Here is a 20,982-nt window from a genome sequence, read left to right on the forward strand (position 1 = left end):
TTTAGAAGGTTTGAGGACACATCTACTCTTACAACGCAAGACTCACAGTCATTAACCCTTGATTCTAGTTTCATGGTCCCTAGAATTAGTGAATATTCTCACTTCCGTGCCAAAGGGTTCCTGTTCCCATGTTGTCAGTAGGGTTACTGTGCACAGGGCAGCAGGAGGTGGTTAATGCTGGGGAGAGAGAAGCCTGAAACTGAAGCGTCTACTCCCTGCTTCTGTTTTCCCATCCTTGGAAGAAAAGAAGTCAGTGCCGAGGAGTTAAAAAGGATAAAGGTCTTTTGTAGGATCACACGTTGTGTCACTGTCACAGGAAGGATCGAAAGTTTGCCCTTAAGAACTTGCAGTAATTTTGTGATATGTGCCTCTTCTCCCTCCAGCCTGGCGGCTTCACCATTGAGATCAGTAACAACAACAGCACTATGGTGATGACAGGCATGCGGATCCAGATTGGGACCCAGGCAATTGAACGGGCCCCATCATACATTGAGATCTTTGGCAGAACCATGCAGCTTAACCTGAGTCGCTCACGCTGGTTTGACTTCCCCTTCACCAGAGAAGAAGCCCTGCAGGCCGATAAGAAGCTGAACCTCTTCAGTGAGTCCCCAGCCCCTGGCATAGACTGTATCCTTCTCGTTATGAATTCTGACTGGGTGGCCACTTCTCTGTGGCTTTCCAGTGTTCTAGGAACCCTCTGCTCTACTGATAGCTCTGTGGTCTCTGCCATCATGAAACTTTGAGCTTCGTTTGAGATATAAAGGAAACAAGATGACAGGAAAGGGATATACTCGAGAAGGGGAGGGGTAAAGACAGGGTAAAAGTCTGCTTCAGGGCTCACTTCTGTAGGGTTGGGTAGCCTTGCTGATGGGGCTGCCTGCGTGTTTAGGCAGCAAGATTAGCATGTGAAATCGCAAGGCTTTCTTAAGGCAGAGATGCAGGCCTCAGGGCACATGTCACTGAGAGATGTTTAGCAATGCCTTTAAACCCTCAAGAGTACACATCCCTGAGCCTTTCATAAGGCGGGCAACTTTCCCTACCATTTACTGGCCACCTGTCTGATACTTTTCCTTCCGGAAACACTTGCTGTTGGTATTCATTCGTGATGATGATCTGTGGTTCGAACAAAAGGAGTGTTTAGAGATCCCTGGGGGTGGAGTTGGGAGATATGGTACCCTGATAGCATCAGAGGATCCCTACACTGGTGTTTGGGGACTCTTCTTCTGAGTAGGAGACTTCATGGGCTTTTGGTCCATAGAACTGTTTCTACATGTATTCAGCATCTATACAAGATGAAAGTGCTACTGAAGTCTCAGGAGATAAAGTTCCCCTATGCCTGTGAAATCGATGAGGCTTGCTACTTTGTCCAAACTAGTCTGGTCTTTGCTTTGGAGGTGGTGGTGGTGGTAACCCTTCAGAGAATGTGCTTCCTAAAGGCTTGCTCTTGCTTACTGCAGTTGGAGCCTCGGTGGATCCAGCAGGTGTCACCATGATCGATGCTGTGAAAGTCTATGGCAAGACTAAGGAGCAGTTTGGCTGGCCTGATGAGCCCCCGGAAGAATTCCCTTCTGCCTCCGTCAGCAACATCTGTCCTTCAAACCTGAGCCAGAGCAATGGCACTGGAGACAGTGACTCAGCTGCCCCTACCACCACGAGTGGAACTGTCCTGGAGAGGTACCAGCACTGGCAGGGGCCGCCTTCAGTTCTCACCGGTTCTCTCTCTCCCAGCAGAACCTGTGTCTCAAGAGAATGAGCCTCTAAGTGTCCCAAGTCCGGCCTGTGATATTTTCAGGATTTCACTCAGTGTCTCCTTAGTGTGCCGACAAGGCCTGGAGGCGGCTCAGAGCCATCTGACTCCCAAGGCTCTGCCTGGACCCTTCTGTCCCTTCCCTTCTCTCAATAAGCTCAGGTACCCTTTGGAGTAGCTGGAGGCTGCTGACCAGAAGATGCTTAAGTCAGTTATTATAGATTAGGATCTAGTCTTGCTGAAGTTATAGGGAAAAATCTTCCCTTTCATTCCGATTTCATCGTCTTCTCATCTTCTTCTGCAGCAGCTCCTTCATGTGGTAATAACACTGCTGGCAAGAGGCTGTCCCAGGCATCTTGTAGCAGAGTTCAGAGCCTCCTGAGGCTCCCCCCAGTGGCCTTCTTAAGCGTTGCGCTTGGCTTCTTTGCGCTAGGGAGCTGCTGGTTTGCCGTGGTAGATGCGGGATGTAAGACGTTCAGTTCTTACATTGTAAGCCGTAGGAATAGTCTGGCTTGGAATCACGGCCTCCCGCCAGCAACCTCCCCACCCAACCCCCTTTTCTCTCTCTTTCTTCCGCCCCCCACCTTATTCTTATATTGTTTGCTTAGGATGTATTTCCAGGTTTCTCTGAGCTTCACATTTTTTTCCTTTTTTTTCTTTTGCTTCTCCCCCAAGTTCTGAAACTGAGTCCCTAACCAAGCTGGACCGGTTAGTATGCCCTCTTTCTTTTCTCTGCACGAGTGAGTGTGTGTCAGAGAGCGGTGTAACGGATGGCGTGGCTTTGCGTTGATTCTGCTTCTGTGGAAAAGTCCTCCTGCTTCTTTCTGTTCTGGTCCTTGCATGGCTGCAGAGCTGTCCCGTGTCAGAGTGGAGAATGCGGAGGGTTGTACGTGCGTGCTTGGTGTCGGCCGCTTCGGACTCTTAGCCTCCCCTTCCTTACCCCATCCCTCTGCTCCCTCTCTACAGTGGATGAGAAACGGGGAGGGGGCGCTGGGACAGTGGAAAAGTTCTACTGTCTGAAAAGCCACCAGAGAGCTTGTTCTGTCCACCGTGGTTTTATGTCCCAGGTCTCTCTTGCCTGGCTCTTTACTGCCTTCCTCTGCCCCTTGACCTTTTTCTCTCCAGCTGCCTTCAACACACTTGCCCTCTCTGTCCAGAGCTTCAGCCCTCAGGATGTTGGTCTTTTCACTGTGCTGCATTAAACCCACAGGGGTGGGCCCTTGGGAGCGTGTCACTTGGTACCCTTCAGTGGTTGGGTTTCCTATCCTTCCCTTAGAGAAAATTGCCCAGTTTCCTAAAAGTGCTTTGTAGTATACCCTTTGAACGTTGGCAGTTGGCGAGCACCTGAAAATACAGTTTGTTCTCTTCCCCGTACTTGGGGAACTCATACGAAGTGCCTTTGTGCATTTTCTTGGAGGTGTAAGTAAAATATAACCCCAGCTCTCCCAGTATAAGAAGATGGTTTTAACCTTTCCCTTTGTGTGTCCCCTTTGCCTACTGATCTATGGGGCACCTGAGCTTCGGGTCCCATTGCATCAAGACTGTTAAGCCCTTCTCAGGGATCCCTGCCACAGGCAGCAGGAGGAAGCACATTTATCCTCTTTGAGGAAGAAAAGCCCTGTCTTTGAGTTACGGATTATGAACATGGCCTCAGGTTGATCTCCGAGCAGGAGCCAGGTTTCTTCTGGCCTGTAACACAAGGAAACGATATGCATGGTGCCTGTGGCAGGTCTTACTGTGCTTTGATTTTGTGTTTGGCGTTCATTAGCTGTCCCCAAGGTCCTCACGGCTGTAGGCTGTGCAGGCTAAAGCGCCAGGCAGAGAGAGGGGTTGTTGTACTCACACCGGCTTTCCTGTCTCCCTAGGCTGGTTGTGAGTTCTTTAGAAGCCCTGGAAAGCTGCTTTGCTGTTGGCCCAATCATCGAGAAGGCAAGTTACTTTTTTAAAGCACATGGGAGCTTTCTGAAGAGGCAGGAAATCAGTGGAGTCATCAGAGGCCTCGAAGCCTTGCAGCTAAAGAACATTTATAGCATAATCTTGATTTGCAGAGATGATCCAAAGGAGTCTTCAGCTTAAGGCCTTATGTCCTACTTTTGGGGGACCCATAGTGAGAGTGTTTTGTAGAATAGGATGAATAATCAGTGTTCTGATTAAAGAACACTGTTTTGGGAGTCATGACCTTGGACTCTCTTCACCTGTGTTGTGGGAGGATTGTAATTTCTGAAATTCTTTGCTTTGCTCCTTGCGGTCCATGGAGCCTAACCTGGTCCTGGTGGCCGAGAGCGGAGGAAGGCTTGAGGGGGCAGGGGGTGGGCAGTGTGTCCTGCGTGGATTTGGTGGGGTTAGTGGCAACCCTGCTGTCTTCCGCATCAGGAGAGAAACAGGAGTGCAGCTCAGGAGCTGGCCACTCTGCTGCTGTCCCTGCCGGCGCCTGCCAGTGTCCAGCAGCAGTCCAAGAGCCTTCTGGCCAGCCTGCACACCAGCCGCTCAGCCTATCACAGCCACAAGGTAATCAGGGGTGCCTTCTGTTGAAGCCTAAGCTGTGGTACTGACAGGGAATCAAGCAAGTTGGCTTTTTGGATGTAAAGAAAGGCATAGCAAAGTAAGGTGGGGAGAGGAGAGCGTTGAGATTAGACCCGTACCTCCTAAAGCTTCTCCTGAGAAATGAATGACTGTCACTCAAAATGAGGACAAGCCAATAATGGGCCACTGGTTTGCATTCATTTTGTTCTGTTACTCTAATAGGATCAGGAAGATTTAAGGAAGGGAGGGGAGGGATGCTTGAGTAGGGGTGACTTCTCACTGGAAGAGTGGGGTGGGAAGTCACTCAGGAGGTCAGGGCTGCTGGTGTTTCCACTCCTGCAGCTGTGCCACAGCCCTCAGTGAGGTGTACTTGCTTGTGATGAATTTGGTAAGTGGTTCTTGGAGAGACTGAGGGGGAAATCTGGGGGGAGAGGGTCTCACCTATAAAAGTAAGTAGCGACTGAAGGCAGTAAGTTAGGCCAGTTTCTAAAAATGGAAAAGATTGTCGACAGTTCAGATCCATGAGGAGGAGGCCACCAGCCCGGATGCCTAGGTTAGCTTTTGTGCCTCCAACCCAGAGAACTGAGAAATGTGAGTTTAACCTGCTGAACCTCTCAAGGAAAGGCGATTTTGGAAACATAGCTTTGGTATGATCCTGCAAAGAAATGACTTCCGTAGGAAGGAGATCTGGGATGTTGTAGCTCTGGAGAATCGGCTGGTATTTCTAGTTTTCCTATCATACTTTGATACTGATTTCATGGCTTTTGATTTTTTTTTAACGTCTTTAATGTTTTATTATATGAAGAAGTTGAACTGTATTGGGCTGCTTTGAAGATTTGTTCCAAGTAGTCAACGGTAATTAACCTGTTCTCTTGCGAGGAGGTAGCCATCCTGATGATCTGTCAGTTCCCCTCTCCTCTGTGCTTTAGTACCCAGGCCTTCCTTGCTTTCAGTTCATCCTCTGTGATTCTTTTGTTGTAGGATCAGGCCTTGCTGAGCAAAGCTGTGCAGTGTCTCAACACATCCAGCAAAGAAGGCAAGGATTTGGACCCCGAGGTCTTCCAGAGGCTGGTGATCACAGCTCGCTCCATTGCCATCATGCGCCCTAACAACCTTGTCCACTTTACGGAGTCAAAGCTGCCCCAGATGGAAACAGGTGAACTTGGCCTGTATGGCCGTGGTCCTGAAACCTGCTTACTACACCACCACCTTTGCTCTGTCATCTTCTTCTTGTTCTCTCTGGCTTCTGACTGACTTCGTGCTCTGAGACAGGGATCTTACTCTCTTGTCTTTATATCTTGAAGGGCTTTTGACATAAGAATTGTGTCGTTCTCAGTAAATACTGTTTCCAGTGCTTACACCCCTTGGATTACTCTTGAGTTTATTTAGTGCTCTGGACATCAGATATAATCTGTCTCTGAATTTACTACCTCTTTTAAAATCTTCAGGGTAAAGTTAAGCTTGTGCCCTGGTTGCTTTAAAGTGATAGGATCATGTCTTTTGCTTTCGTGCTGTACTTTTGCCAGTATTTTATTAATATCTGTAGCCTTTCTCAGTGCTTGATTTTATTTCCTCCTCTCTCCTCACATTGGCTGGGTACCAAACCTGCTTTGCTTTCATCACATAGAGCTTATTGATGCCTTTACAGTTCTGTTATTTCCATATTTCCATATGCTGTCATCATCCTGTTCCTCCTCTAATACTATAATTCACGAATCATTCTAGAAAATTGCAGATGTTCCCCTAGCTTTTAGAAGTTGAACAGTTGCACCTGAGATCTCTGAATCTGCTGTAAGCTCCTAAATGCTCCCCTTCTACTTAATTCTAACATACAATGTTTTCTGTGATATTCCTTTCCCAGACTGTTTTTTTCCTAGATGTGCCTGCTGGAGTCTAGGGATAGTTGGCATATTGACTGGGGCCCCACTTGAAACTCCCTCCCCAGGCAAGCTTCCTTGACCTGAGTTAACCTTAAAACAAATTAAATTCCATCTTAGATTTACTGTCGTTAATAATTTTTTTTTCTCCTGCTTAGAAGGAGCGGATGAGGGGAGAGAACCTCAGAAGCAGTTGGAGGGAGACTGCTGTAGTTTCATCACCCAGCTGGTGAACCACTTCTGGAAACTCCATGCATCCAAACCCAAGAATGCCTTCTTGGCACCTGCCTGCCTGCCAGGTATCATGTTAAAAGGGATACTTGATAGTGAAGCCTGATGTAAGTTTTTTCTTGGGACAGATTGAACTCTTCACCTTTAGCCTTCATCATCCATCTCTTCCAGAGTGGATAGTTAGTGAATATTTAGGAAACAGAGGCCTCTGAGATCAATGTTCCTGATAGAGGAATTTAGCAGTGTAGCAGAGAAGTGGGACTTTCTTGTATCTCTCATGTCGGATTGAATACTTCACATAAAGAAGTGTGTGCGTGCGTGTGCCCTTAGTGGTGTTTATAATTGTTTTTTAAAAAGTCTTTTGAGGGGACTACCCTGGTGGCGCAGTAGTTAAGCATCCGCCTGCCAGTGCAGGGGACACGGGTTTGATCCCTGGTCTGGGAAGATCCCACATGCCACGGAGCAACTAAGCCCGTGTGCCACAACTACTGAAGCCTGCGCGCCTAGAGAGCATGCTCCGCAACAAGAGAAGTCACCGCAACGAGAAGCCCACTCGCCGCAACTAGAGAAAGCCCACACGCAACAACGAGGACCCAGTGCAGCCATAAACAAACAAACAAATAAATAAGTTTATTTATTTATTTAAAACAAAACCCCAAAAACATCATACTAGAGAATTATTTTATTTCTAAGCTACTGCTGCCTTTGGTATCTAACTTTTCACACTGTCTATGGTTTATAGGTGGAAGAGTAATAAGGTTTTGAATAGCAATCTAGAAAAGTAGAAGGACCCCTGTTACTTGTTTGTGTTTGGACATTGCTTGGGCAGTAAACCCAAAAGGCCTGTTAGGGTCATCTTTATCACCTAAGGTTTGGGGATAGTAGGGAACATTTAGACTCTGCGCAGCTCTTCACATTTCTCTGCCCTGTCTCTTGGTATCCATAGAGAGTAGACACCTATTTATTTCTGTGATGTAGGATATTTGGAAAGCTTTTGGAGACAGTTTGGGAGGTTTAGGAGACTGTTAATAGAACAAATCACAAACAATGCCTACAGCCTATATTCTACGTCTGTGTTTTGTTTGTTTGTTTTTCTGTGTGTGCTTGACCTTTACGTGGGCATAAGAATTTGTACTTTGGTCTTTGACTGTCAAGTATTTAGAAGTTTTTTCACCATCTGTTTCTCCCCTTTAGGCCTAACTCATATTGAAGCTACCGTTAATGCTCTGGTAGACATTATCCATGGCTACTGTACCTGTGAGCTGGACTGTATTAATACAGCATCCAAGATATATATGCAGATGCTATTGTGTCCTGTACGTATCATTACAACCCCAGATAATCCTTATCTGGGAATGTCTGGAAAAATCTTTTTTATGTTTGCTAATTAATGAAATAAAACAGACTTAAAGGAGGGTATAATGGGAATTAAGAATTTTACATATCAGTAAAACCTTTAACATCTTACTCATTCCATGGAAAGAAAGGTTTGAAAAGGGAATGGACTTGGTTGGTTTTGTTCAGTGCTGAGTCCCCAGAGAATATGCTGATGGTTGCTTCATAGTTCATGCTAAGTAAGTATTAATTAAATGAGTACCTGAACGAACATCATCCAGATCTATTTCCAGTGACTCTGGCACAGAAGCTAGTGTTGGAAGTACTGATTTTAGCACAGAGCTAAGCGAGCCTGATCATCTGATGAAAAGCCAAAACCAATTTTTAGACAGCCAAAGGGACTTCAGGGCCAAATGACCTGCCAGGCTATTACAGGAGCTAAGATAGAAGAATGTAGCATATGGGGCTTCTCTATGCCAGGTCGGGGAAATGGGCTGAACTGCTGACCTGACTCAGCAGGTTGCAGGTGAGAGCAGGCAGATCTTCCACATGCCTGTGATTGTCCAAGAAAGGAAAGTGCTCTATAGACAGTTTCATGAATAATATTAAAACCTAAGAATGATGGTTTCCTTTCAACCTCAGGATCCTGCTGTGAGCTTCTCTTGTAAACAAGCTCTAATTCGAGTCCTAAGGCCGAGGAACAAGCGGAGACATGTGACATTGCCCTCCTCCCCGCGAAGCAACACTCCAATGGGTAATGTGAGGTCTGGGTTTAGGCTTGTGCGAGTGTGGTGTGGGGGAGAAGGGAAATACAGCACTAGGACGTGCTGCTCATGTTGACCAAGGCCCTGGAGACTTTCGGTTATGTATCCATTGTTTTACACCACCTTATTCCATGAAGAATTGAAGGTGGTGTATAAAAAACGCATAGTAAGTAGAATAAAAAGAAGGAAAATCGAGGCCAGGGGAAAATAAAGGTACAATAAATAGTAAAATCAAGCCAAGGACGTAAGATCTACATCTACATAGTTGTTAAGTGAAGATCTTATTTTTGGCTGAAATCTTCCCAAAAGCCAGAGTGAAAATAAAATGAGAACAGTTCAAAAATCACAGTGACTGAAGAAAAAACCCACCATTTTTCAGGAAATGAAAAATTTCCCCGCATGAAAGTTCTTACATTAAGGGTGCATTTTGTTGCCTAATGGGTAGTATCTTCAGGGTACTTACCTACAGTAGATTGACAGCAAATTTCACAAGAGATTTCCCTCTTGATACACTTGGATACAAGTCAAGTACATAACATTTAACATTTTAGGAAAAGCAATTCTACCAATTGTCTAAATCTTAGCAGTAGTATATTGTGTAACTCTGGTTACTTGGTTTAGCTCAGAAGTTGAACTTCCAATGAAGGTCACGTACATAGTTTAAAATTTTATTTTAGTCACATGATAAAGAGTAAAAAGAAATATTTGAAATTAACTTACTACTAATTCAATATATCAAAAATATTATTTCAACACATAATTAATATAAAAAATTATTAGTAAAATATTTTCCATTCTTAAAAATTTTTTTTGTACTGTCTTAAAAATCTAGTGTGGGTCGGTGGGTGGGAGGGAGGTCCAAGAGGGAGGGGATATAGGTATACATACAGCTGATTCATTTCATTGTATAACAGAAGCTAACAACATTGTAAAGCAATTATATTCCAATAATAAAAAGAAAATCTAGTGTGTACTATATACACTAACATCACATCTCCATGTGGACTAGCCACATGGTAGCTAGCAGCTGTGGCTACTGTGTGGCCCAGTGCAGGTTTAGAGGAGTGCGTGCAGCTTCACGACCTTCAGACGACCTTCCTTGAGTATCATTCATCTTAAGCTTTTGATGAGTCAGGCAACAGTTTGTGCATCTTTTCCCTGTGGAGAAGCTAGAGTCCGGATAGTTTATGTTTCCAGTTAAGGTCATATCCACATACTTTTTCAGCCCATTGAGTGGAAGGCAAGGTCTCCATCCTTTTCTGATAATAAGGAGTCTAACCTGGGCTTCTCCCTTTTTAGAAGGCTTTCCCCCTTCATACAGAAGCTGGTCCGGGTAGGACTTATAGTGCTGTGCTGAAAGAACCAGCATTCATTCGATGGTTTCACATCTCAGTTGGTTCTTCTCTTAATGATTATGTAGTGTCAAAATCTCACTGACCTAGTTGTTTTTGGGGAAAAAAATGTAAGATAACACTCCAAGCTGCCATGACAGATAATAGATAAACATCTCAATTGTATTATTTTCCCTGTCTTGTCCAGGGTCTCCTGAGGGTTGGCACAAGCTCATGGGACCTGCTGGTCTTAGATTTTTCTGCTTTATGGGATCCAAGGGTTTTTGTTTTTGTTTTCCTTCATCAGCTGGAAAAGACTTCTCCTAAGTGGAGCAGGCTGTCACTGCCAGCCCCACCTTCCCAGATCCTGCTAGGTCCAGGAAGCAGGAGAACAAGGCCAGGCATGGCTCCCTGGAATTTATCTCTAAAGCACAGGGCACTAGCTGGTAGCTTGCTTGTCTTGGTTTTTGTTTGCTATGTAGCTTATCTTACCACACGCCGAGGGAGGAAAGGCAAGTGCCTTCAGGTGACTCGGGTTTCTTTGACTCAGGAGACAAGGATGATGATGACGATGATGACGCAGATGAGAAAATGCAGTCGTCAGGGATCCCGAATGGTGGTCACATCCGTCAGGAAAGCCAGGAACAGAGTGAGGTGGACCATGGAGACTTTGAGATGGTGGTGAGTCTCTGGCAGCAGGAGTGGGGAGGAGGAGCCTCAGAACTCTCCTCTAGCTCTTATTCGGTGGACTTCCACAAGCTGCCGTTTACCACGGGACATTGACAGAGCTTTCTCTCTGCAGTCTGAGTCGATGGTCCTGGAGACAGCTGAAAATGTCAACAATGGTAACCCCTCTCCCCTGGAGGCCCTGCTGGCAGGCGCAGAGGGCTTCCCCCCCATGCTGGACATCCCGCCTGATGCAGATGACGAGACCATGGTTGAACTAGCCATTGCCCTGAGCCTGCAGCAGGACCAGCAAGGTAGAAGGCAATGCCAGGAACACAGTGGCCCATTGGCCTTGCACAGGAAAGAGGGTTTGGCAGTTACTGATATCCAGCTGACTTGGCTCGTCCCCAGATTTGGGGAGAGGTTGATCTGGGTGAGGGCTGTTCAGCGATACAGGTGGAGAGTGAGAGGGATCACGGTGGGGTTTTTAGTCTGGAGCCAATCTCATAGTTTCTGTTAGTTTGGTCTTTGGGATTATTGCCTCCCAAATCTGTTAGATTCCTCCAGCCTGTGTCCTGCCTGAACTGAAGGAAGGCTTCCACCATCTCTGTAACTAAATTTGGTGGGTGGACAGCAATGGCTGTTGAGCAACTTCCTCTAGGCCAGAGGGGGTCACACGCTGGCGAGTTTAGACTCCTGAGGGCAGCAGGTGGCCAAGCGGCGCTGTGGATGGGGTCTGGAGGGGATGCTGTGCTCACTCTCCACTTGTTCCCCAGGCAGCAGCAGCAGTGCGCTGGGCCTGCAGAGCCTGGGGCTGTCCGGCCAGGCACCCAGCTCTTCCTCTCTGGACGCAGGAACCCTCTCTGACACCACAGCATCAGGTAACTGTCCACAGCAAGGAGCGCGGCTCAGGGCCCCAGGACCCTCAGGCCTCGTTTCCAACGCTGTGAGAGTGTAATGGGCAGCTGCTTTGACAGGCCATCCTGGACTTCCTGCTTGTGCCTTTGCTTTAGAAATGCGGGTGTGGAAGACATAGTGATGCGGCTTGGCAAAGGCATTCGTGGCTCTGCTTCCCTACACTTTGCATGCTGCCTGGCTTCAGCTGATTCCCCAAGGAAAGGCCAAGAGAACAGCTTGCAGGTTGATCGGCTTTAGAGCTTAAATCACAGCTTTCAGGGTTCTTCACCAGAGTTCTAACGTTTTAGACAGTTTCAAAAGGGAGACAAGAAATGGAGCTCAAACCTTTTAACTTTTTTCTCTTCACTTGCAAATAAAAGTGCAGCTACAAGAAGCTGAGTTACACTTCAGGTCAGCGTGGGATCTGAGCTTGGTGGGTAGGGTTTTTATGGACAATTCAAATGCATAGGAAATCTTCAGACCTCATTTTGTGTTTACTTTCAATCACTTGTCCTAATCTGATAAGAAAAAAAATATGTCCTGGGCTTCCCTGGTGGCGCAGTGGTTGAGAGTCCGCCTGCCGATGCAGGAGACACGGGTTCGTGCCCTGGTCCGGGAGGATCCCACATGCCGCGGAGCGGCTGGGCCCGTGAGCCATGGCCGCTGGGCCTGCGCGTCCGGAGCCTGTGCTCCGCAGCGGGGGAGGCCACAGCAGTGAGAGGCCCGCGTACAGCAAAGAAAAAAAAAAAAAAAAAAAAAAAATATGTCCTGAGTGGAGAGTTGGACCAAATAGAGGAGGATGGAACATCTGAACGATCTACTGGAAAATCAGCCCCTGAGTAATTTAAGGGTTGATTGAGAGTTTTCAGACTGAGGTGTCCCTCTATCTGTTTCTTTTCTTTTCTTTTTTTTTCTTTGTTTCTTGTTTTGGGCGTTTTATCCTGGATAGATAAGAAAGGGAGAAACTGGCTGTCCCCTCTCGCCTGCTGCCATGGCTTGTTGCTTTTCTTAGGTCTCTTTAGTTGCTGTCATTTCAGGCTTGGAGGTCACTGTTGTGCTGTGCCAGTTGTGTCCCTACTGTGCTCTGTGGCTGTCTTGGCTTTTCTCCCCCATGTATCTCATCCAGCATTTTCCTCCTGTCTCAGCTCAGCCCTGATCCTGGATGCTGTGGCTGTCTCTGGGGAATTTCCTTGCTTCATTATTAGCATCTGATGAGGATGATTAGGAAGTTTGAAATTTCCGAATGAGCTCCCCTCTGGACCATCTGATTAAAAAAAACAGACAGGGTTGATTTGAGAGCTCATGATAAGTGATTTTCTAGCATAAGCATAAATTGATTGCAAAACAAATCTCATGAAAATTCAGAATCTATGCTTTTGAATGGTAATGGCTATTTTCCAATCTCAGCAGGTGTCAGTAACACCTAGACTATGGTGACCGTGAAGCATTTTAGCTAGAAAACTGAGTGTCCCTGTCACAGATTCTTCTTGAATCTCTGCACTGTTTTACTTGCATTGTGATGTAACAGCGAAGGAAATGCCCAGTGAACTGGGTTTTCACTTCTGTCTAAGTACTGTTTGCAATGCACATGTATAGTGTTTGTTCCTGTTAGTGATTAACCAGCAAAGCAAATCCTTCCCTTTTTTCTTTGACAACAGGATGTATAAACTGCATTGTGTCTTCTGCACTATGTAGTTTGATGCTTTTGCCCCAAAGAGGGGTTTTTACCTGTAACAGCTCTCGTTACTCTCTCAGCTCCAGCCTCAGACGACGAGGGCAGCACAGCAGCAACTGATGGTTCCACCCTTCGGACCTCCCCTGCTGACCACGGTGGTAGTGTGGGCTCGGAGAGCGGGGGAAGTGCAGTGGACTCGGTGGCTGGCGAGCACAGTGGTAATGTGGCTGGAGTTCCTGATATCCTTGGGCAGAGAGGGTGGGGACAAAATAGAAATCCCTGCCTGGGTCCTAGGACTGGTTTCAGCAAAGGGAAGTTTAATTATCTGTTAGTGGAAGAAAGAAATGACATACATAATCCCAAATCATGATTAATTGAAAAGAATTATGGTATGACTTTGAAATCAGTCCTACGGTGGTTTTTGCTTCTTCTGTTGGGGAAGAGATTTTGGGCAGCCCCATTGTTAATGATCTGGTATATTAATATAGCAGGCCATCTGTACTAGCTGGTGGGGGTTGGGCTTCTAGAATGAGGAAGCATGACAGGCCATTTTGGTTTGATCTTAAAATCAGTCTCTGCTTAAAAATTGGATATGAAAATTTTTTGTGGAAGAGATACAGAGTAGCTGATAATTTTGAGATTCCCTGATCAGTATATGTTTCTTCTGGAGTATGAGATGGAAATTTATCAACAGTTGAGATTAATTGTTCTTGTGGGTGGATCTTCTGTTCTTTGGGTACCCAGAGAGTCATTTAGTCATTTAGTCCTGGGGGGCCGAAATCGTGAATTCAATCCTTATTAACCTTCACACAGAAGAAAAAAATTTTCTAAAGCTACCGTTCAGGTAATTGCTGACTTCAGAATGCACTGGATTCCACCGTGCTTTGGGAGTTGATTTGCGCTTTTTAAACCATTTCCCTCTAGTATCTGGCCGGAGCAGTGCTTATGGTGATGCCACAGCAGAGGGGCATCCGGCTGGACCAGGAAGTGTCAGTTCAAGCACTGGCGCCATCAGCACCACCACCGGACATCAGGAAGGAGATGGCTCCGAGGGAGAAGGAGAAGGGGAAGGAGAAGGAGATGTCCACGCTAGCAACAGGTCAGGAGCTGGCCACTTTTTCCTAGGGGCGAATGTTTCAGGAATAGGATGATAGATCAGTTGCAGGAGGTGGAGTGGTGATAACAGTTTATTTCTTTTGAAATGTAATGGTAATAGACTCGTGAAACAGTTTTAAAACCTTAAGAAGTGTTCTGGGTCTGTCTTCTGGTCCTAATTAGAATTTCATCAAATCAATTGCAGAGATAATAGAAAGTGGTTTTTCGTGTAGGGCCCCCCTATATCCCTTAGTAAAGGGATTGTCCTAAAAACACATATCCTCCTTAGTCAAATCTTTCTTGTTTCATCATTAACCATACACTCATTTTGTAGCATTCTCTTTATAAGTGACACTGTTCTGGGCTCAGAAGTGATAGTTATTAAGTAAATACTAGAAATAACTGCTTGTTCAGCATGTTTATTAGGTAATAGAGAGATCAAACAGCAAATACAAGTTTATGACTAGAAATACCAGTGGTGGGGCATTTGGCAAATTGAAAGTAATCCATAAAATCCTAATCCAGCCCCCTGAAGAAATTCTGGTGGTGTTTGGTACTGGATTGGTGGAGGAATGTATTCTTAACCAACAGGTGGCCAGAGAAATAGAAGAGGAGGAAGAAAAGAAACCTAAGAATATACTCGTGATACAATGTTTGTTAAATTTGGTGAGGCCCATAGTTACCACATTAGTGCAGAAATCAGTATTTTGAACTGAATGATTTCTATCAGAAAAAGAGATAACTGAACAGTCAGGCATCGGAGAGATTTTGGGAGGGCATCAGTGAGTGTTTCCTCTATTCTCTGTGTCCTTCTTGCAGCATCCCTTTGGGGAAGATGACCTCTGGCTCAGTTAACTGATGATATTTTGATGGGATTTGTTTCCTAACTGCTTAACCTAAAAGGCATTTTCTACTTAATCTTTTTTTTTACCTCTTCATGTGATTTCTAGGTTAATTCCATGTGTTCAGATAATGTGATCTTTGTCATTTTTGGTTCTTTGAAGTTTATTTTTCAAAATATTTTTAATCCAGCCTACCTTTGCTTTTTAATTGGAACAGTTAAGTTCGTTTATAACTAATGTTTATTACTGATATATTTGAATTTATTTTGTGCTTCTTATTTGTTCTGCTTGTGTCTGTGTTTCTTTTTCTTTGTAGCCCTCTTGTGGGTTGATTTGCTCTTTTCTCATTCCCCCCTGCCCCAACTTTGCAAGTTTGGAGGTTGTTCACTGTTTCCAATCTTTCAGTAGTTATACTAATCACTTCAACATGCATACTTAACCAAAACTAAAGTTAACTAAGAGCTGTATCTTCTTCCTGAAAGAGCACCTTAGAAGACTTTGCTCATTCTTATCAATTTAAGCAATTATATTTGTGTGTTTTAAGAAAAGTCTATTTAAAGCTTTTAAGATATTATTGCTCTTATGTAATTTACGTAGTCAGTGTCTGTTTAGATTTGCTCACATGTTTACCACTTTCTATGCCCATGTTTTCTTTGTGCATCTCAGACTTTCCATCTAGGATCATTTTCTTCTTAAAGTATGTCACTTAGATTTTCCTTTAGGGGAGGTCCCCTGGTTTCAAAATCTCAGGTTTTGTTAGTCTGGAAATGTCTTTATTTAGCTTACATTTTGCGGATGTATTTTTGATGGGTATACAATTTTGTGTTGATGGTTTTATCCTCCTAGAATTGAAAATGGTATCCATTGTTACTGCCAATGAGATGTCACCTGCTGTTACAGTTACTGTTTCTTTGAAAACAGTGTCTTTACTGCTGCTTTTAAGATCTTTATCTTGTCACTGTTATTTGTAGTTTTACTAGGATAGGTTTAGGATGGATTTCTTTACATTTGTTCTGCTTGAATGTTTGGGTTAGTGTCTTTTATTAGTTCTAGAAACTTCTCATTCAAATATCTCATTCATTAATCTCATTGGGCATTGCTTCTGCCTCATTTTCTGTTATTTCTCTTTCTGGGACTTAAATAGATGTTAGACCATCATATTCTCTTCTCCATGTATCTTAATATCTCTTTTCTTTTTAAAATTCCTGTGCTTAGTTATTTATAGTTTCCTAAGATTTATTTGAGTGACATCAGAAAACATCAAATGCATAGTTATAAGTGTGGAAGATACATAACACTTCTACACTGAAAACTATAAAAGCTAATTGAGAAAAATTAAAGAAGATCTAAATAAATGAAGGGATATACCATGTTTATGGATCGAAAGACTCGTTATTATAAAGATAACAATTGTCTTAACATTGATACAGGTTCAGTATAATGCCAGTCACAAATCTCAGCTGGCATTATATATGTGTCGAAACTGACAAGCTGATACTGACATTTATTTGGAAGAGCAAGGGACTAAGATTAGCTAAGGCAATATAGAAGAAAACCCACAAAATTAGAGGACTACACAACTGTAGCTTATAAAGCTGTGCTCAGTAAGACAGTGGGATATTGGTGCAAGGATAGACAAAATAGATTAACGAAACAGACTAGGGTTCAGAAACAGATTCACACATACATAGTCACCTGATTTATGACACAGATGAGACTCTTCTGTACAGTGGAAGAAAGATGGTCTTTTCAATCAATGGCAATAGATTGGTTGGAAATTAATATGGAATAAAATGAGTCTTGACCTGATCATACACAAAAATCAGTTGCTATGGATTTAAACACAAAAGGTAACACCGTACTGGTTTTAGAAGACAAAATATCTTCATAACTTAGGGTTGGCAAAGATTTCTTAAATAGGACACAAAAAGTGTTAACCAAAAGGAAAAAGATATATAGATTAGACTGTATTTCAGCAGCTGATTCTTTTTTTCCTCCTTTTGTCTCAGCGTCAGGATTTGAGTCAGCTAATTTTTCTTACTCCTGGATGGGGAAAACGTGGTACGGGGGGAAGTGGTATATTTGTTTACTTTTAAACTCAGGGTGTAGCCTTCTGTGTTTTTTTAATGAGATTCTCTTAGAAGACTCTCCTCACTTGGGGCAGATTCTAGGCATCTTTTCCTAGTCCACACGCCCTGTAAGGTCCTAGCACCCTGACGTACAAGTTGCCTTTAGAGCATCGTAGCCTCAAGTTTTCGGATGCCCTGAAATCAGTCTCAGGGCTCTGCTTACCCCTCTGGATTTCTGTCTTCACTCATTTCCTGGCTTAATAATTTCTTAATTGCTGGTGAGCTCATTATTGCTTTTATTTTGACCTTGTATTCTGTGATCTTTCTAAATTCACTTAAATTCTAATTATCGGTTTTGATAATTAGATTAATCCTAATTATGGGTTTGGTAATTAGATTAATTCTTAGCACAGATTCTGCATGAATAATCGTGTCTCTTGTAAATAATGACATTTAAGTTTTTTCCTTTCAATCTTTACACCCTTTAACTGTTTTCTCTTGCCTTGTTGTATTAGGTAGGAGAGAAGTGGTGATGGTGGAAATCCTTACCTCATTCCCAGACACAGGAGAAAAGGTTTCCTATTTTACCATGAAGTGTGATGTTAACTGGAAGGTTTTCTAGGCTATTCTTTATGAAAATAAGTTTTGTTACTAGTTTTCTGGGAGATATTTTATCTTGGGTTCGTTTTTGAAGCTTTCCAGTTGCTTTTGTGGCACTTAGTTGATTTTATGTTTTTCGCCTTTATTCTGTTTAAGGTTGTAAATTACAGTAATAGATATTTTCCATTATCAAACCAACCTTCTGGGGACACCTGATCGTGATGTCTTATCCTTTGCATCACTGGATTTGATTTGCTGATACTTTATTTAGGCCTGTAATTTTTCTTCTTTGAAATGTTTTCGTCAGGTATCGGTGTTCGTGTTATTCTGGCCTCATAAAGTAAGTGAGGACATGTTTCCCATTTCTCTGTTCTCTACAAGAGTTTGTGTAAGATTGGTTTTATTTCGTCTGAATTCTTGGAAAAATTTAGCCGTGAAGTCACCTGGGTCTCTAAGGGAAGACTTTCTTTAAGGGAAGACTTTCAACTATAGATTCATTCTTTAAATGACACAGAATTATTACTGTTTCTTCACGTGTCAATTTTGGTATGTTGTGCTTTTCAAGGAATTCATTCATTTTACTGGCATAAAGTTATTCATAATATATCTTACCATCCTTTTAATGTCTGTAGGATTTGTAGTGATATACCTTTTTTCACTTCTAGTATGGGTAACAAATATTTTTCCCCCAAAAAGTCAGTCTTGCTAGAAGTATTCAACTTTATCTACAACGAGCCAACATTTGGCTTTGATTTTTCTCTGTTGTATGCCTACTTTCTATTTCATTTCCACTCTTGATTATTTCCTTTCTCTTCTTACTAACTTTTTTGTTTTAGTATCTTACTTTTTGGCAGGGGGGGCGGGCAGGGAGGATAATTTTCTGTTTTTTTTTTTTTTTTTTTTAGCGTCGTAAGATGGAAGGTTAAATCATTGATTTTAAACCTTTCTTTTTCAATACATATTTGAAGCTATATATTTCTCTCTAAAATTCCCTTTAACATTGCTTTGGCTGGAGCCCACATATTTTTATATGTTGTATTTTCATTGCTGTTCAGTTCAAAATGTTTTCTAAATTCTTTTATAATTTAGTCTTTGGCCCATGGGATATTTAGAAATATGTTGCCAAATATGTCTCCAAACATTTGGGGGTTTTTCTCATTATTTTTCTGTTATTGATTTACAGTTTAATTTACTGTGGTTGGGGAACATACTATGTGATTTCGATCCTTTGAAATTTCTTGAGACTCATGATTTCGAAAATGTTGTTGTATCTTTTTAGGATTTTCATTTGTTTTTAGCTGGAGGGTCAATTTAGGTAACCTAATCATATTGCTAATGAAATTCTCTAAAGTTGTTTTAAGTTAACTGTATTTTTCAGGAATAAGTTAGTTAAAGAATTGTTAAGTAACTTATTGTTTTAAATAATAGAATAACTGAATTGGTTTTACTTTGTCACGAGGAGGAAATTGTAATTTTGGTACACAGTTTAATTTTTTTGTTAAGTTGCAAGAGTACTACTATCTTAAGAGTTTGAAAAGTCAGTAATCTGGCATGATCTTGGTCCAGATCTAGACTTTACTCATTATGTTGGCTTTTTCCTTTCTGTGTATACTCACGTGCATGTTCTCCAAATCTGAGGATTTTAATCCATCTCAGAACTTGTTATGTTTTATCCTAAAAGTATTAAGCTGCTGCTGTCATCTCATCTTTCATCACTTGTACCTTATCTGTTCCTGAGCAATTTTATTCATTTGTAATCCTCACACAGCTGGTCTAATTATTCGAAGATGCATGCCTGGGCTTTTGTGTATTACTGTATTCTGAAGGTTGTTTAGCTCATTCCTTCAAGTTCTTTTTAGAACAATTGTCATTTATTATTCAAGACTCTATTTTCATTCAGACTTTTTTTTTTTTTTTTTTGTGGTACGCGGGCCTCTCACTGTTGTGGCCTCTCCCGTTGCGGAGCGCAGGCTCCGGACGCGCAGGCTCAGCGGCCATGGCTCATGGGCCCAGCCGCTCCGCGGCATGTGGGATCTTCCCGGACCGGGGCACAAACCCGCGTCCCCTGCATCGGCAGGCGGATTCTCAACCACTGCGCCACCAGGGAAGCCCCAGACTTTTATTATACTGAAAATATTCTGGATACCTGCTAGGATATGGAATGCATGAAAATCACACTTAAAAAATATGAAGGCATGTGGTTTCGTACACATGTAAAGTAAAATGAAACAAAATGGTTTCTTAATTTTGAGAGTGAATCCATTAATTGATTTAGCAAATGCACTGTTAATCTGTGAAAGATTGTGTTAGGTGAGACTGCCAACCCACTTGTTGACAAGACCCTAATTAATGTTCATATTGGTCCTCTTGAATCAGCACATTCACCAGAGATCCAGAAACACACATTTGTTATACTGCAGAAGCCCAGCTGTATATCTGCAGATGAAGAAGGCTAGGTAGTGGCCAACTGCGTATATGTGAGAACTCACGGTTCTAGTGTTGATGCTGAGATTGAACTTTTTAAAAAAAATTAATTTATTTATTCGTTTGTTTTGGCTGTGTTGGGTCTTCGTTGCTGCGCACGGGCTTTCTCTAGTTGCGGAGCGGGGGGCTACTCTTCGCCGCAGTGCGCAGGCTTCCCATTGTGGCTTCTCTTGTTGCAGAGCACGGGCTCTAGGTGCCCGGGCCTCAGTAGTTGTGACACGTGGGCTCAGTAGTTGTGGCTTGCGGGCTTAGTTGCTCCGCAGCATGTGGGATCCTCCCGGACCAGGGTTCGAACCCGTGTCCCCTGCATTGGCAGGCAGACTCAACCACTGTGCCACCAGGGGAGCCCTGAGATTGAATTTTATACTAGGAAAAATGAGGACTAAGCTGTGAGAGGGCAAAGCAGTGACTGGCCTTCCTAAGGACTTGGGAAGCAAGAAAAAAGGGCTAGGTCACTACACAATTGGATGATGTAAAATTTGTAGATGGGAGAATTCCAGAAAATAATGCCTGGAGACAGAATAGGGCCATGTGTTGGGAAAAGCCATAGAGCTTACCGTTGAAGGTTTGGTTTGAATAGTGAGAACAACTGGGACCTGGTTGCTTGAGAAATATTTTAACTTTCCTGTAGTAAGTTTTCAGTACCATCAGTTGTATCTTGGAATAGTTTTGCTCCACTTTAACAGAGTGAGATATTTCCTTCTATGTTGCTAGTATACCAAAGACATGTTTTAACAGTTTTTTTGTTTGTTTGTTTTTGTTTTTAATGCTAGGATTGTTCCTAAGAAGTAGCTTCCTTATTTACGTCAGTGGCAGGAGGAAAGAACTATATTCAGCTAGTTAGTG

General features: G+C 43.2%; 1 protein-coding gene across 7 annotated transcripts in view; it reads left to right on the forward strand.

Annotated features, from left to right (window-relative positions):
- Positions 1-20,982, forward strand: part of UBR4 (ubiquitin protein ligase E3 component n-recognin 4) — a 129,353-nt gene that overhangs the window by 53,974 nt on the left and 54,397 nt on the right. The window contains exons 48-62 of one of the 7 annotated variants that reach the window (XM_067016265.1): positions 384-600; positions 1,458-1,674; positions 2,423-2,455; positions 3,613-3,676; positions 4,121-4,255; positions 5,252-5,426; positions 6,132-6,215; positions 6,306-6,446; positions 7,573-7,694; positions 8,356-8,467; positions 10,359-10,489; positions 10,611-10,788; positions 11,251-11,355; positions 13,127-13,264; positions 13,971-14,145. In XM_067016265.1, coding sequence (XP_066872366.1) covers positions 384-600; positions 1,458-1,674; positions 2,423-2,455; positions 3,613-3,676; positions 4,121-4,255; positions 5,252-5,426; positions 6,132-6,215; positions 6,306-6,446; positions 7,573-7,694; positions 8,356-8,467; positions 10,359-10,489; positions 10,611-10,788; positions 11,251-11,355; positions 13,127-13,264; positions 13,971-14,145 — 2,027 coding nt within the window. The remainder of the gene's footprint in view (positions 1-383; positions 601-1,457; positions 1,675-2,422; positions 2,456-3,612; positions 3,677-4,120; positions 4,256-5,251; positions 5,427-6,131; positions 6,216-6,305; positions 6,447-7,572; positions 7,695-8,355; positions 8,468-10,358; positions 10,490-10,610; positions 10,789-11,250; positions 11,356-13,126; positions 13,265-13,970; positions 14,146-20,982) is intronic. The other 6 variants (XM_067016274.1, XM_067016303.1, XM_067016286.1 and 3 more) reach the window with 6 other exon arrangements.

This window comes from Kogia breviceps, chromosome 1, assembly GCF_026419965.1.
Source record: "Kogia breviceps isolate mKogBre1 chromosome 1, mKogBre1 haplotype 1, whole genome shotgun sequence".
Classification (NCBI taxonomy): domain Eukaryota; kingdom Metazoa; phylum Chordata; class Mammalia; order Artiodactyla; family Physeteridae; genus Kogia; species Kogia breviceps.